An 18139-nucleotide genomic window follows, 5' to 3' on the forward strand; every position below is an offset into this window, starting at 1 on the left:
ACGTGCACATAAGGTAGTAGCTGAATAATCAGAATGAGATTCTCTATGTTTAGAGAAAATGAGATGTCTTCTTGAGCACTTATTCTGCAACCAGCAGACCTAATAATAACATATATAATATAAATTCAAACGGATTCTCAAGCATTCCAACACAAAGAGGGGAGAAATATTATCCCTTGAAGCCTACAGCGTGCGCGTTTTTTATTTTTATTCATTTTATTTTTTTCAGTCGATAGATAGCGTTCGGCTTCGAGTAATAGGAATGAAATTAAAAACAAAATTCTGATTCAGTTGTTCTCCAAATCTTCACTGAGTTTTGCAGAAGAAAGGAGTTACCCTCCAGGGGAAAAAAATGCTAAAGGGTTGAATGTCCACTCATTCCCCCGGCTTTGAAGGCAACAGGTTATGCCTGACGCATACTTAGACGTTCAGGATGGGCAAGAGAGAGTAGTTGCTACTCTGTGGATAAGAACAGAACATGGGCATGCGTCTTTCCGTCTCGTTTCTTCTTTTCCTGTCCGTCATGTTCACGTGGAGCTTTTTGACCACTTCAGATTTCCAATGTCCAGGGATCTGTGTGTGCTCTCCAAAGACGATCAGATGCAACCGTGCGACTGAACTATCCCTTCCAGTAGCTCAAAGAGACTCATACAGGCGACTGTAAGTGATAACGCCTCATTTATCATCAGTTGGTTTAGGTAACTGTTTCAGAAATCGTGTTCATATTTATATGTTCATATAGTAAATAAACAAGTCATAATAAAAGTAACTATGTATGGGACATAAAATAGCTTTTGTAGGGATATAAATCTATTGGGTCGTTTGTGTGCTCGTTGAAATCGAAAGCGTAGCTGACAGTTCCTTTATTAATCAGCGTAATTGAACGTATTCTTCTAATTATGTCAAAATGAATGAATTTTGCTCACAAAACCTTAATAATAATAAATAATAAATGGTGTGCGTTAAATGTAAAAAAATAAATAATTGAACGGTGTTACGCTTTTAACCGGGAGGATGAGTACATTACCTGGAATATATTTGATACATACTTCACAATCCCCTACCATAATATAACGTCTAGCTCGCTGAAAGACTTCAGAGAGGTTTTGACATTTGGTTTTAGTTGGGTTTGCGCATTCTTGGCCAAGAAGCGCGCGCTGCTTCACAAAGATCATAGGTAATAAAAAATAACAGCACCATAAAGAAAGCACTGCCTTTTAAAAACCTGAGCGGTTTTTTGTATTTGGTATTTTGTAGCTGTAAAATGAGAAGAAAACACCACTTGTTTTACTGTTTTGCCAGTGTTTGGGGTGAGAGGAAATCTAGAGTTTCAGCTGGTCAGAACATAAAGAACACAGCCATTGGAACCAAATTGCAATTAAGCAAGATAATCAAAATCATGGCAAGGGAGAGCTTGGAATTGCTACTTTAGCATGGGATGACCCTGTATGTACTATTGGCAAGCCTAGAGGACCCACACCATATTAAACCATTTGTTTAATGATTTGTTCTGTTGAGGGGAAACACATTTTAGGTCTACTGCAAAATTATATTTAAAAAACTTCTCCATGGTCAAACAATTATCTTTCTGGGAAATATTTGCTGGTGGCCAATATTAACCAAGACTGTATTGAGGCTTTACTGGCCGGATAGTGGTCAGTAAAATTCAACACAATTAAATTCAAAAGTGTCACTGAATTAATAAGTCAATATATCAGTCATGCTAGGACATGTACGCACAAACAAGAAATAAGATGATACATGTAGGGAACCTTCAACCAATGCGATTAAACAGAAACTAGACCTTTTATTGTGTTTAATATGTGCCTGAGGATGAAAAGAAAAGATGTTGTTCAATTTAGATCCAAAGCTGATGTGGATGAATGGAGTGCCACTTGTGGCTGTATTCTCTCTAGTTACTTTAGCGGCTAAGCTCAATGCTATTCCACGCATGAAGAAGATGAACCAGCGAGCTCCAAAGAGCAGAACCGCTGATACTCCGCTGATACTCCCTGGGGTGCCTCCCTTTGGAAGTGTTCCAGGCACTTCCACCGGGGAGGAGACCTGTCCTAGGACACGTTGGAGGGGTTATATCTGTCGCAGCTGGCCTGGGATCCCGCGGGATGAGTTGGAGGAAGGCGCTGGGGAGAGGGATGTCTGGGCTGCTCTGCTTGCCCTGTTGCCACCACAACCCTGGATTAAGTGGCTAGATAGTGGATAGATGGATGTATGATATTCAATTTGCTGGCATAATCAATTCATTTTGATCAACTTGAAACATTTCATTCATTACACAAACGGCATTAAAAAAACATATTTTCACTTCAATTAATTCCTGTGGAGAATGTGTGTCTATGTATGTATGTGCGTGTGTGGGGGTGGGGGATGGGGGTTGAGAGAGAGAGCAAATAAATGCTATTTGATTACTTCCTTTAAACTGACAGAGGCATTGTCTGTGGTGGGTGAGATCTTATTGTCTGCGCGTGTGATCTCAATTCATCACAGCCAGCTCCTTTCAACTGCACTGCCAGTCAAACCTTGTATGCTACAATGCAATTGCAATACTACCAGACATATGTCACCATAACTGTTTGGTTTCTCTCACTACCTGCAACCAGAAATTTAAATCTCAATTACTCAGGCTGTTTTATTTGCAAAATTCACACAGCCAGTCACCATGCCCTAGAACCCCCCTCAGTTAAAGACATATCTGGATTGCATCATGCTTATGTGTTGCCTGAACAAAGATCCTTTTTGATTTAACAATTCATACAGATTCTGCCTTTCTCTATTGCCTTATCTGAGCTTCTTAGTCCTTGTAATTATTTTAATAATACAAGTGTCTAGTCTTGACTTGTTGCAGTAAACCATTTTTTTCAGTAGAATCATATATTCCACTGAAGCCTACACTATAACAGACATTCATTAAAAATATATATACAGTACTGTGCAAAAGTTTTAGGCGGGTGTGAAAAAATGCTGTAAAATAAGAATGCTTTCAAAAATAGAAATTTTCATAGTTTATTTTTATCAATTAACAAAGTGCATAAATAGAAGAAGCTAATGAACAGAAGAAAAATCTAAATCAAATCAATATTTGGTGTGAACACCCTTTGCCTTCAAAACAGCATCAATTCTTCTCGGTATCCAGTTTTTGAAGGAACCCGACACGTAGGTTGTTTCAAATATCTTGGAGGACTAGCCACAGTTCTTCTGTGGATTTAGGCAGCCTCAAATGCTTCTGTCTCTTCATGTAATCCCAGACAGACTGATGTTGAGATCAGGGCTCTGTGGGGGCCATACCATCACTTCCAGGACTCCTTGTTCTTCTTTACGCTGAAGATAGTTCTTAATGACATTGACTGTATGTTTGGGGTCATTGTCCTGCTGCAGAATAAATTTGGGGCCAATCAGATGCCTCCCTGATGGTATTGCATGATGGATAAGTATCTGCCTGTACTTCTCAGCATTGAGGAGACCATTAATTCTGACCAAATCCCCAACTCCATTTGAAGAAATACAGCCCCAAACTTGCAAGGAACCTTCACCATGCTTCACTGTACCGCTCACCAGCCCTTCAGCGAACAAACTGCCTTCTGCTACAGCCAAATATTTAAAAATATGAGAAATATTTTGCCAAATATTTGGACTCATCAGCCCAGAGAACCTGCTGCCATTTTTCTGCACCCCAGTTCTTCAGCTTGACTATATGCCCACACAATCCCTGAAGTGTACCTAGAAGAATTTATGCTGGTTTGAAGGGTGGTCACACCAAATATTGATTTGATTTAGATTTTTCTTCTGTTCACTCACTTAGCATTTTGTTAATTGATAAAAATAAACTATTAACATTTCTATTTTTGAAAGTATTCTGACTTTACAGCATTTTTTCACACCTGCCTAAAACCTTTGCACAGTACTGTATGTATATATATATAATGTTTTTACTGCAACAGATAATGGCCAGAGAGCCAGAGAGTTAACCTGTTTCAGGAAGATATGCCCAGCCATTGTGTCAAGGCTTGAAATGCTGTGAGGGTTTGATTAGCTTGGCCCCTCCCTCTCTCCCTTTTCTCACAGTCTACTTCAGAGAGTAGATTAATGATTCATACAAATTTGGTTCCATTCTCGTCCTCAATTTCCATTCATGTGTCTTTTCATTTTATTTTTGACAATGTGGATATATTTATACAGTGGTGTGAAAAAGTGTTTGCCCTCTTCCTGATTTCTTATTTTTTTGCATGTTTGTCACACTTAAATGTTTCAGATCATCAAACAAATTTAAATATTAGTGAAAGACAACACAAGTAAACACAAAATGCAGTTTTTAAATGAAGGTTTTTATTATTAAGGGAGAAAAAAAATCCATGGCCCTGTGTGAAAAAGTGATTGCCCCCTAAACCTAATAACTGGTTGGGCCACCCTTAGCAGCAACAACTGCAATCAAGTGTTGCGATTGAGTCTCTTACAGCGCTGTGGAGGAATTTTGGCCCACTCATCTTTGCAGAATTGTTGTAATTCAGCCACATTGGAGGGTTTTCGAGCATGAACCGCCTTTTTAAGGTCATGCCACAGCATCTCAATAGGATTCAGGTCAGGACTTTGACTAGACCACTCCAAAGTCTTCATTTTGTTTTTCTTCAGCCATTCAGAGGTGGACTTGCTGGTGTCTTTTGGATCATTGTCCTGCTGCAGAACCCATGTTCGTTTCAGCTTGAGGTCACAAACAGATGGCCGGACATTCTCCTTCAGGATTTTTTGGTAGACAGCAGAATTCATGGTTCCATTTATCACAGCAAGTCTTCCAGGTCCTGAAGCAGCAAAGCAAACCATCACACTACCACCACCATATTTTACTGTTGGTATGATGTTCTTTTTCTGAAATGCGGTGTTACTTTTACGCCAGATGTAATGGGACACACACCTTCCAAAAAGTTCAACTTTTGTCTCGTCAGACCACAGAGTATTTTCCCAAAAGTCTTGGGGATCATCAAGATGTTTTCTGGCAAAATTGAGACGAGCCTTAATGTTCTTTTTGCTCAGCAGTGGTTTTTGTCTTGGAACTCTGCCATGCAGGCCATTTTTGCCCAGCCTCTTCCTTATGGTGGAGTCATGAACACTGACCTTAACTGAGGCAAGTGAGGCCTGCAGTTCTTTGGATGTTGTTGTGGGGTCTTTTGTGACCTCTTGGATGAGTCGTCGTTGCGTTCTTGGGGTAGTTTTGGTTGGCCGGGCACTCCTGGGAAGGTTCACCATTGTTCCATGTTATCGCCATTTGTGGATAATGGCTCTCACTGTGGTTCGCTGGAGTCCCAAAGCTTTAGAAATAGCTTTATAACCTTTTCCAGACTGATAGATCTCAATTACTTTCTTTCTCATTTGTTCCTGAATTTCTTTAGATCTCGGCATGATGTCTAGCTTTTGAGGATCATTTGGTCTACTTCACTTTGTCAGGCAGGTCCTATTTAAGTGATTTCTTGATTGAGAACAGGTATGGCAGTAATCAGGCCTGGGTGTGGCTAGAGAAATTGAACTCAGGTTTGATAAACCACAGTTAAGTTATGTTTTAACAGGGGGGGGGCAATCACTTTTTCACACAGGGCCATGTAGGTTTGGATTTTTTTTCTCCCTTAATAATAAAAAACTTCATTTAAAAACTGCACTTTGTATTTACTTGTGTTGTCTTTGACAAATATTTAAATTTGTTTGATGATCTGAAACATTTAAGTGTGACAACATGGAAAAAAATAAGAAATCAGGAAGGGGGCAAACACTTTTTCACACCACTGTATATAGGGTGTTCTTATTTTCTGTATTATTTATCTTTGAATGACAACAAGTAGTTTTGTGAAAAGACAGCAAATTTAACTAATCTTTAGCTGCAATGGGCTTCTTGGCAAAATAATTCCCTATTTAATGCAGTCACTAATCCGAGTTGCAGAATAGATTAGGTGACATTCGAATGGCCATATTGGTCAAATCATTCTGTCAGCAGACTTTACTCATCTACCCAAACAAACAGCATGGGCAAACTTATGAACTGGATGATATAGCCATCCCTATTTCCATTTCCCATTCTCTCTCTTTCTCTCTCCTTCTCTCTATCACTCACTTCCTCTTCATCATAAAGCTTTCTATTAAAAATACAGTGGAAAATATGATAACAGAATCCCTATTCAATTATTTAAGAACAGATTTATTTTATTCACTGTCAGACTGCTCAAGAGCTGTAAAATGTCACCTGACATGTCAAACTATAGATGGAGCCCCATCTAAGGTGTTAAGCACTGTAGAAATTACCAGTACAAAGAATTAGATGTTGTGCCAAAGCTCCAACTCAATTACAATTGATGTTCTAACTAATGTGCCCCATGCACAGAACACCTCATGCACAGAACACATACCTCATGTACCTCCCCGGTGACTAAGGTTGTAACAGTGCCACTGGTGTGGATTTCATGAACAACTACCACACAAACCTCCCTGACAAAGGTTGTGACTTATAGCTATCTAATAGTGCTATAAATGCATCAGTTCTGAGAAGCATTTGAATATGTCTTTATATACACTGAGTGAGCACTTTAATAGGTATTTATTTGACTATTTTTAGACTTATTACATCTTCTGCTGCTGTAGCCTTTCCACTTGGGAGGTTTGATGTGTTCAGAGATGCTCTTCTGCATGCCACTGTTGTAATGTGTGGTTATTTGCGTTACTGTCACCTTCCTGTCAGCTTTGACCAGTCTGGCTCTTTTCCTCTGACCTCTCTCATTAATAAGGAATTTCTGCCTGCAGAACTGCTGCTCACTGGATGTTTCTTCGCACCATTTTTTGCAAACTCTAGAGAATGTTGTGTGTGAAAATCCCAGATCAGCAGTTTCTGAGATACTCAAACCACCCTGTCTCACCAACAATCATGCCATGGTCACAGTCACAAATTTGTTCCCCATTCTGGTGGTTGATGTGAACATTAACTGAAGCTTTTAACCCGTATCTGCATGACTGTATGCATTACACTGCTGCCACACAATTGGCTTATTAGATAATCAACAAGAGGCAGTGGTTACATCTGGGATATAGATGTATCTTGGACTTAATTAAGATACGTGCACAGTCCTTTCATTCCTCTATTAAATTTCTGAGCCCATTTGCTGTGTACTTTATTACACCATTTTATAGAGCCGTGTTGCCAAGCGTGGTATTGAAACATTTGTTGCACAGACATGCTCTGTGGCTTTCCAAGATTTTGCCCAGTTGTTCAAAGAGAATTGTCAGATTAGAAAGGCCTACAGTGGTTTATAGATGCGCTTTCCTCTCCTCTCTTTCAGAGAATTCATTAAGATTGAATTTAATTTACTGAAATTGAAGCCAGGGGACAATAGGGGGTGTGGGTAGAGGGGGCTGTGTAAACCTTCCTGTCCTGTTGGCTTTATTTCCCAGGGTACTCACTCATCTGTCTCTGAAGTGCATCGCCAGACATGCCTTTGAGGGACTGGGCGGGGTCGTGAGCATGTGAGTATGCTGCTCATCCAATGAGGCGCTTGAATTTGTGAGTCTGTTTGTCGCAGATATCAGACAAGAGGAAGGTTCAGTACTGGAGTTCATGTAAACTGATGTCTCATGCAGTACCACCCACGCAGGGCTGGGCATATCCAGAGCATCTGGCCTGGCTCTATCCTTAGTACTGCTCTTCAGATAAATTGAGAATTCATATGAATTCATATCTCAGTGGGACTCAATTGGAATAACTTTTCATCTTCAGCCATTAAAGAGTCAGAGTCCCAAAAATGGCCTTTTGGCCTTTTCAAAAAAGAGGTGAATAATTGCAAAATTGTGAAAACTCCAAAATGGTGGAAAATTGTAAACGATGCTTGCATTGGCGTTTGAATGACTTAAGGAATCTGCCAAAAAAGTGAATGTTTCTAGGCATTTTGGCTTGTGGGATACAGGCCAAAATATAAAACGTCATGTTATAGTGCCATCATGTGGTCAATGTCAATGTTTTTTTTTTTTTTACTGAGTATTTGGTGACATTTGCAAGCTATCTACCAAATGGGCTAGCTCTAAACCTAGTTTCTGAGATCTAGATACTTTTACGGCTGAAGAATAATGAATAATAATAATAATCCGAACAATCCTGATAGAGGTCTAGCAGCTTGGAACCATAATGACATTGAAATTCGATTGCGCTTTGATGTTTCGCTTTGGTATAAAAAAAGTTGTATCCCTTACTGCCATCAAAGCACTTGACATTACATTGTTTACATTGTATTGATCCTCACTTACCAAATATGCTGCACCAAATCCCAGCTCACTGAAGGCCAGTTGTTTTCTTTTGTCAGAAGATCAGACCCGAAAAGCTCCTTTAGGTAGCAGTGCTTTGTAAAATGCGGTTTCACAAAAGGATTGGCTGGTGTGATTATGCATGGTCAGGGGCACTCAGATGGAGGGCAGCAAAATTAATTGTTGGGTACATGCTTGATTTCCAATGACGAGAGGAGAGTAAGAGCACTCAATACACAGCACTTAACACATTGTAGCTGCCTGTGGCAGGCCAGTTACTGTACTTATTACACAGCATTGCTGAGGACAGATTAATGGACTCACTGCCTACTTTGAAATGAGTAGATGACCTTGCACAGAAAACAGAAGCTTTTAAGCAAAACAACCTTTGTACAGTACAGATGGAGAGGCATTTAAAATCTGATGGTAATTGAGAAAGCACTTTTCTCAGAGAACTTCCATTTCCATGAGTGGATATATGTAATGCCCCCAATTCAAGAGGTTGTATAAAAAAAGTTAGCAAGTTTGTAGGTTTGGTGCCATTTTACATGAAGGAGTGCAACAGTTGGGTTGATGAAATGTAGCCTTGCCACTACTGTGTGACTGCGAACAGAACCTGGTATCCATTTCAAGACAGATGTGACTTACAACTGGGGGTTACAAATGATTTTGGGGCCCTGTGTCGTGACTTTCTTGCACTGTGTATTTTTCAGCGAAATCACACAGAGTGTCTCCCTGGAGATGATAGAAACCAGGGCATTTGACAGCCTCCTGAATCTCTCTGAAATGTGAGTGTTTCTTCACCTGGAACATATTGTAGATGACCATAACAAGCCGTTCTTATCTCCCATCATGTCTGTGGTACTTTTTCCATTTTCTATTCATTCAGATTTTTAAAAATTGGGTACCAACTGACATATATGTTAGGTGCACTGTGAACATGAACCCAAATCTGACTGGTTGAGAGAGTCTATGCTGGGTGTTTACAGGTACTACAACACCTTGTACTGGAACTATCTGCCCTGACACCTGGATTCATGAAAAAAGGCTTCAAAAAACATTCTTGGATGAAATTGGGGGATTAAATAAAATAAAATTTGTACAGTGCTTTATACAGAGCCTCTGTCCCAAAGACACTATACAGACACAGGAAATAGGTAAAATAGAGCAAGTATGAACCCTCCAAAAACTCTGCAATTCCAAAAAGCTAGTGGGGTATGAAAAAAAAACTAGAATAAAATCCCTGGGTGTGAACCTGGAACACCAGCATATCCAGAGAATGCTCTTCTCATGCAAACATTTTCCCCAGCAATAAAATGCAGAACAAAATGTAACTGGCAATGAATGACACTGGTCAGGCAACGTGCCCCCTGTCTCATAGACTGTTAACGCCCGCTCTGGCCAGTTGGGCAACTGCAATCTCCCCACCAGCTCTACCCCAATAGCTATGGCAAGTCATGCAGTCTATGGTCAGCTCATGCAGTCTATAGTCAGCTCATGCAGTCTATGGTCAGCAAAGGCATTGCACAGTAAACAGAGGCCACTGCTGACTGGATGCATCTTTTGAAGGATGCACATTCTAATCCGCAGGGATGGGATTGCCCGACAGCTGCAAAAGGGCATTCCATATAAGAGAGAAAAATGAGGCAATGGAAAATAATACAAATAACATTTTCCCAGGATACAGAAACGGGCCTTCTGTGAGCCATCAATTAAGGACATAAATAGCACTTGATGCGATTCCCTTTACTGAATATACTTTACTAAACTTTACTAAGTAAGCGAACTAAATTGGTATTAGGTATGAAATGTCAAAGTTACAAGGAAAGACATAAGACACTTAATGACTTCTGACTTTGATGATTTTTCTCTTATACCAAGTTGTCAATGTGTGGAACAGTTTTGTCATATAGTCCTGACAGACCTGGGATGCTCAGTTCACTAGGTACTAGATAGGATCCAGACAGCCAGCAAATGACAAGCCAGATATGGCCTAAATTTGCTCTTCTTATGTTCTTTTTGACAGTTTGATCCGGAACACCAAGCGGCTGGCACACATCAGTCGACAGGCATTCAGCAACCTCCCAAAGCTACAATACCTGTGAGATCTTCTCCACACCAAGAGACGTGCTTTACTCACGTATTTGTGAAGAGCCAACTTAATGGGTTAAAGCAAACATTTAGAGTGAAAGACTGACCATATGTTCAAAGTATTTCATTTAAACAGCTTTAGGTAAACAGCATCTGTGCTCCCGTATCCAATTGTAGAATTGCTGATATTGTTATTTGGGTTGACTCTATATGACCACATTATTGGAATTTAATTACAATTTCATTCAATTTTCCACCTGCTTGATTTACAGCGCTTGGTTGGCTTTAATTAGCATTGAGACTGTAATGGCCATTAAAATTCCTTGTGTTTGTGCATCTGGCATTCTGCTTTCTCCCCATTGTCCCCATCATTATCTGCTCTGCAAGGATTCAAATCCCCAATAGAGTATTAAGCCCACTGTTTTGTTATTTTCCTCAAAAGGAGTATCTCCAACACTGGAATCATCCAGTTTCCTGATCTGTCAGCCATTTCTTCACTGCAGTCTAATTTCATCCTGTAAGTTTCCTGGACTTCAACGCACCTGTTAAGTCACAAATGGCAGCAGAGGTGGTATAAATACTGAATGAGTGCCATAAAATCCTACTCTAGGCCATTTAGTGTCTGAAACCATTTTAATTGTTAAATGGCTGAAATGACATAAACTACAGGTAATTAAAGGGTCTTGTCACACACAAATTCCTAAAAGCATTAAAGCAAGGCCCTCACTCAGCAGAATACCAATAGAATCTGATTCTTTAGCCATGGGAGATGAGTGAGGGGCGACAGCCATGATCTCTCATTCTTCCCTTTCAGTGACATCTGCGATAATCTAAATCTTCAGTTAATTCCATCAAACGCCTTCGTTGGGATGACGAAGGACAATACCGACATGTGAGTATAGACCTTCTCCTGCCTGCTTCTCTTATGGGGTTTACATTCAGAAGACCACTGCTGGTGCTATTCTGTGTGAGACAGCAAATATGATAAGCTTTAGATACGGGATATCATTACATTACATTACACTAATTTGGCAGATGTTCTTATGCACAGCGACTTACAGTTGATTTTAGACTAAGCAGGAGACAATCCTCCCCTGGAGCAATGCAGGGTTAAGGGCCCAACGGCTGTGCGGATCTTATTGTGGCTACACCGGGGAGCAAACCAGCGACCTTGCGGGTTCCCAGTCATGTACCTTAACCACTACGCTACAGGCTGCCTATCACCATCATCACCAGCAGCCAAAACAGTCCCACCAACAAGAACCCTGTCAGCCACATTTCAGGTTACAGAAATAATCTGATATTTGCTTACCAGATGAGCACAAATTCACAAGATGGATTCTGGAACATTCTCTATTGGGAACTGTATTGGGTTGCTCACTGTATAGAATTACAATAAAATAAAGCCTTCAGTCAGATAAGCAAATTTCTGAATTGAACCAATTCATTATGACTAATCTTAAAGTACTCCTGGCGCAGTCACTGTAAATTACTGTGTTGTTTTTCCCAAAAGAGCAGCTACAGAGGCTACCAACTGAGATCTCAGAAAATATATAATCTTATCATAATGAAGAGTGGCTTGTTCAAGTCACCATTCTGGATGAAGTACATGTATCAGATTGAATTATATCTCTCTATATATCACACTTTGTATTTACAGTGCCCTCCATAATGTTTGGAAAAAAGACCCATAATTTATTTACCTCTGTACTCCACAACTGAAGATTCGTAATAAATAAATCACATATGGTTAAAGTGTACACTGTCAGATTTGTATACATTCTCATACATTTTGGTGTCACCATGTAGAAATTACAGCAGTGTTTATACATAGTCCTCCCCCCATTTCAGGGCACCATAATGTTTGGGACACATGTTCTGCCAGGCCTGTATTGCAGCCATTTTTATCTCTTGCGTATTCCGGGGACTTGTCCCCTTAAGTTTTCTCTTCAGCATATGAAAGGCATGCTCAATTGGGTTCAGATTGGGTGATTGACATTTTTAGCTTTGAACTAAAACTCCTTTGTTGCTTTAGCAGTATGCTTGGGATCACTGTCTTGCTGTATAATTAACTGCCATCCAATGACTTTTGACGCATTCGTTTGAACGTGAGCAGATAGGATGTGTCAATACTCTTCAGAATTTATTTTGCTACTACCATCAGCAGTTATATCATCAATGAAAATAAGTGAGCAGTACCTTACAGCCATATATGCCCAGGCCATAACACCCGCACCACTGTGTTTCACAGATGCGGTAGTATGCTTTGGATCTCGCACAGTTCCTTCTCTCCCCCATACTTTGCTCTTGCCATTACTCTGATATAAGTTAATCATAAGAACATAAGTTAATGAAAGACTTAATTTTGTTTTGCTTTTTCATTTTTAGGAACCTTTATAACAATGGATTCAGAGAAGTACAGGATCACGCCTTCAATGGAACAAGGATCAATAAGCTGTATTTTTACATTTTTGGCTTCTTTGAAATTGCAGTTTGAGTGGAATATGAAATTATAACTTTCACCTTGTTCTTGAATTAATTTCCTCTTTATTTTCTCAGGGTTTTAAAAAACAACAAAAAGCTGAAAACAATTCACAGCGATGCCTTTAAAGGTGCTTTTGGACCAAGTACACTGTGAGTGTAACCAATCTTTCAACTGAATTTAGCTTTACATTCATTGGTGGCTGTTTCTGTAGCCATGCACTCCATTGGCTGTTTGAGTCCGGCTTGTGCCCTCCTCATGACTAAGGTGTACTGAGCCGTACTGCTCTGAAATGTGTATAGACTGAGCAGGTCTGTGCTACTCAGGTGTGAGAAGCAGCGTTTGTGTTGTGTTGCAGGGATGTTTCCTCCACAGCAGTGGAGGCCCTGCCGTCGCAGGGCCTGGACGCAGTGCTGGTGCTGGTGGCTTGAGGGGCGTACGCCCTGAAGAACCTCCCCTCACTGACAGGCCTGGAGAGCCTGCAGGAGGCACAGCTCACCTACCCCAGCCACTGCTGCTCCCTCAGGTGAGGTGGGGAAGATGCAGGTGAGGTGGGGCAGATGCAGGTAAGGTGGGGCAGATGCAGGTGAGGTGGGGCAGATGCAGGTGAGGTGGGGATGGAACAGATGAGTCATGGCTGGCCATTTGAGTTATCAGACTATTCCACACGTGCCAGTCATTCACACAGGTGGTGAATTCACACAGTGGCTCTCTCCTGGCCTTTGTAGCAGAATCATTACATGTCCCATGCTCTGAAACCTACTCCTGACCATACCAAAGCTGGCCATATCAGGCAGTCCAGTGAGGTCAGGCATAAGTGGAGTTAGCATTGCCAGGGAGAGAGGCAACTCCTCCATTTCATTCTACACTGAGAAAATAAAAAATAAAACACACACCCACAGTGTGAATGACAGGAGGGTATTATGTCGTATGTTCATTGTGAATCTTTATTCTTGAATCTACATGGAGAAAATGCATTTAAAGACTATTATAATAGACTACAGCCATGGATGTGATAGACACAGACAGACACAGACTGAAGGACTGAGTTATTTCTTAAGAAATAAAAATTGTTTAAAAAAATGGCAGCCGATGGCTGTCTGCAAACCATTTTTTGTTACTGAATAAAAACTTTGATTATGCTCTTTCCTTTTTTATTTTTTCTCTTAGAGAGGCAACTGTCTTTACTGGGTGGAGTAACGGATCAGCATTCTGCAAGGATGTCAGTCTGTTAGAAAGGTGGGCATATTTCTACCAGATGAATTCCAGGTGCTGGACACGGCAAACCAGACTGTCCCCTCTCATCTGTATATCTGCGATACATGAGAGGGGACTGTCTGATCCTAACCTAATCCTCATCACCTGTGGGAGGTCTGTGAGATTTTGTGTGTGTATGTGTGCATGTGTGTGCCTGTGTGCCTGTGTGTGTGTGTGTGTGTGCCTGTGCCTGTGTGTGTGTATGTGTTCAGAAGGGTACCACGATGGTCTCCATCTGTAAGGTGACAGGATATACTAAAACAACAGTAAATGCACAGTGATGGAGCGAGTGACTCACTGTTAGATGTTTGTAATTATAATGAATCTCATTAATTCTGCTGCTCCATCCTCTATCAAAACACCTGCAGGCCATTGATTTAGTACAAGACTGGCAGACTGATTCCCGATTTAATAATTCCTCTTGAATTTGTGGGTCTGGGTTGACTGACTTTCACAGCTTCCCAGCAGTCTGACATTTTCTCATTTGGATAGTTCTCTATGTGTGAGGATCTGATGTTTTGGTGTTCTTAGGATCCTGACTCTCAGTGCGGACTCACAGTTGGACCTGGTATCCGGGTCCACAGGCCAGAGGCCGGAGATCTACGGGAACATAGACCTCCATTACCCAGAGTTTGATCTGTGCCGCTCCAGGAGGGTCCTCAGGTGCACGCCCGAGGCGGACGCCTTCAACCCCTGTGAGGACATTGTTGGCTTCGGCTTCCTGCGGGTGGCCATCTGGTTCATCAACGTGCTGGCCATCGCGGGCAACCTGAGCGTGCTGGTGGTGCTGTCCACCAGCCGGAGGAAACTGACCGTGCCGCGCTTCCTCATGTGCCACCTGGCCTTCGCCGACCTGTGCATCGGAGTCTACCTCCTCATGATCGCCGCCGTGGACCTGTGGACGCGCGGGGACTACAGCCGGCACGCCATCGGCTGGCAGACGGGGCCCGGCTGCGGCGCGGCGGGCTTCCTGTCCGTGTTCGGCGGGGAGCTGTCCGTCTACACCCTGACGGCGGTCACGCTGGAGCGCTGGCACACCATCACCAACGGCCTGCGGCAGGAGCGCAGGCTGGGCCTGCCCCGCGCGGGGGGCATCATGTCGGCCGGCTGGCTGCTCTGCCTGGCCGTGGCGCTGCTCCCCCTGCTGGGCGTCAGCAGCTACGGCAAGGTGAGCGTGTGCCTGCCCGCAGACATCGACGCGCCCTCCGCCCAGGCCTTCGTCATCCTCCTCCTGCTCCTCAACGTGGCGGCGTTCTGCGTCGTCTCCGCCTGCTATGTGGGCATCTACCGGGCGGTGAGGAATCCCGAGTTTGCCGGCAGCAGGAGTTCCGATGCGCGGATGGCCAAGCGCATGGCGGTGCTGGTGTTCACCGACTTCGTCTGCATGGCGCCCATCTCTTTCTTCGCCATCTCAGCGGCCTTCGGGGCGCCGCTCATCACCGTCACCAGCTCCAAGATCCTCCTGGTGCTCTTCTTCCCCGTCAACTCCTGCGCAAACCCCTTCCTGTACGCCATCTTCACCAGGGCCTTCCGCCGGGATGCCTGCACTCTCCTGGGGAGGCTGGGGTGCGGCGAGGGGGGGCGTCGGATCGGGGTGTCCTCCTCAGAGAACAAAGCGGGGAAGCGCAGCAGCTCTGTGGTGAATAACGGGATCCCCCGCACCGCGCTGAAAATGTACAAAATGTCACAGCAGGACCGGAAGGTTAACAACCGCGGTGAATGCTGATTGGATTGTCCTCCCTCACCAATCTGTTCTCTATTTCAGTATTGCGCTGTAGTTCATTCATTTTCCTTGTTTTTATTCCTTGCACTTTATTGAAATGGTGTAAAATATTCTCCTGAATATCAAATGTAAGATTTATTTTTAAAAATGGGAACAGCTCAGGAGCTGTTGGCCCTTGTTTTTGCTCTGACTGCATTGCTGCCCATTGCTGCCACATTCGGTTTCTTCAGTGGTTTTCTTCAAGTGAATTATCCTTGTTAGGATATCAATATGGCGGCACGGATGGTGCAGTGGGTAGCACTGCCGCCTCACAGCAAGGAGGTCCTTGGTTTGAATCCCTGTCGGCCGGGGCCTCTCTGTGTGGAGTTTGCATGTTCTCCCCGTGTCTGCGTGGGTTTCCTCCGGGTACTCCGGTTTCCTCCCACAGTCCAAAGACAAGCAGGTTAGGCTGATTGGAGAGTCTAAATTGCCCATAGGTATGAGTATGAGTATGAGTATGAGTATGAGTATGAGTGTGTGTGTGAGTGAATGGTGTGTGTGCCCTGCGATGGACTGGCGACCTGTCCAGGGTGTATTCCTGCCTTTCGCCCAATGTATGCTGGGATAGGCTCCAGCCCCCCTGCAACCCTGTTCAGGATAAGCGGGTTAAGATAATGGATGGATGGATGGAGGATATCAATATGTAAATATTGTACAGTTTATGAAAAACATTGTTGGTTTTACATGTAAATTATGCTGGTTACAACTATATATGTATGTGCAAGAAAGAAGAGCTTTAAGAGAAATATAATTTAAAATTTCACAGTAAGCCAGTTACCTGTGTGCACTTGAGCTTTTCCATACATATTTTAAACTACACTAAAAAAATGATTACATAAGAAAAATTATGGACAGTGGTTGCTCACAGTATACATATATGGGGCTTCAACTGATGAAGTACTTTTAGCCTACCATGCAACCACTCACCATATACACTTAGTAAGCACTTGATTAGGTATTTATTAGACTTACTGGTCTTCTGCTGCTGTAGCATATCCACCTGGATGTTTAATGTGTTGTGTGTTAAGAGATGCTCTTCTGCATACCACTCTTCTAATGTGTGGTTATTTGTGTTACTGTCACCTTCCTGTGAGCTTTAACCACCCTGGTCCTTCTCCTCTGACCTCTCTCATTAACAAGAAGTTTTTGCCCACAGAACTGCTGCTCACTGGATGTTTTTTAGTTTTTCGCACAATTCTCTGCAAACTCTAGAGACTGTTGTGTGTGAAAATCCTGGGAGATCAGCAGTTACAGAAATACTCAAACCAGCCCGTCTGGCACCAACAATCATGCCATGATCCAGATCACCAAGATAACATTTCTTCCCTGTACTGATGAACTGATAACTGAAGCTCCTGACCCCTATCTGCATGATTTTATGCATTGCACTGCTGCAACACGATTGGCTGATTAGATAATCGCATGAATAAGTAGGTGTTCCTAATAAAGTATATTTAAGTAAATCCAATGATTCATTTATTTTCTGTAGGCCACTACAACTACTACCCATATTGCATGATTTTATTGAAAATGACCAATCAAATAAGCAGTTGGGTTGCTGCCAAAAATGTATCTGAAGATTGCAATTATCTTCAAAAACCTTGTCTTAATTACGTAAGCTATTCATACACCAAAATAGGAAAAAATGAGAAAGAGCGCCACCGTTTGGACGACTAGCACTCTTTAGGACAGTCATTTCGAGCTCCACTAGAATAGTACAGCCTACACTTATGATATTTTTAAACTTATATTTTACATTATCACATTTTAAAAGCGTATTTGTAAAGGATACACTGGAAAACAGATTGTAACGTTTGTTGCATGGTAATAAACTTGTATTTATTTTATCTATGTATTTCATTTATATGGGGCAGTGCACATTAGTCAACATTTTCAGTTTCCACATCAGTGCATCTGCGCCAGTTAGCTAATGAGCTCATTTTCATCGGTAGTCCCAAACCTGCATGTCTTTGGACTTTTGCACTTTCCACAAAGCATAATCAAATGTATGCTGATGCCATAAAGTGGATTTGTTTTTTTAAATAAAAACAGTGTAAACATGTCTGTTATTAAACAAGGAATTATGTTGTAGAGAATTGTATTCGTTATTTAGATATTATATTTTGTCAATACAACATGATGCCGACGAAAAGAGGGATTCCCAACATAGATCCGCCCCCTCCGCCGAAGAGAACGAAATCCCGCCTCCTAAACTGGAATTTCGGTCGTTGTGACGTCAGTAACAAAAGTTTATTTTGTTGAAA

The 18139-nt window shown here is 42.1% G+C and overlaps 1 protein-coding gene across 1 annotated transcript; it reads left to right on the forward strand.

The window, feature by feature from the left end:
- Positions 1–241: 241 nt before the first annotated feature.
- lhcgr (luteinizing hormone/choriogonadotropin receptor) lies at positions 242–16832 on the forward strand. Its single transcript, XM_061228074.1, is given in 11 exon segments — positions 242–660; positions 7441–7512; positions 8997–9071; positions 10310–10384; positions 10817–10891; positions 11189–11266; positions 12763–12831; positions 12934–13008; positions 13215–13382; positions 14027–14095; positions 14645–16832. Coding segments are annotated over 11 exon segments (2133 nt in total). The 5' UTR covers positions 242–478; the 3' UTR covers positions 15840–16832.
- Positions 16833–18139: the final 1307 nt, after the last annotated feature.

Source organism: Conger conger, chromosome 18, assembly GCF_963514075.1.
Source record: "Conger conger chromosome 18, fConCon1.1, whole genome shotgun sequence".
NCBI classification, from domain to species: Eukaryota; Metazoa; Chordata; class Actinopteri; order Anguilliformes; family Congridae; genus Conger; species Conger conger.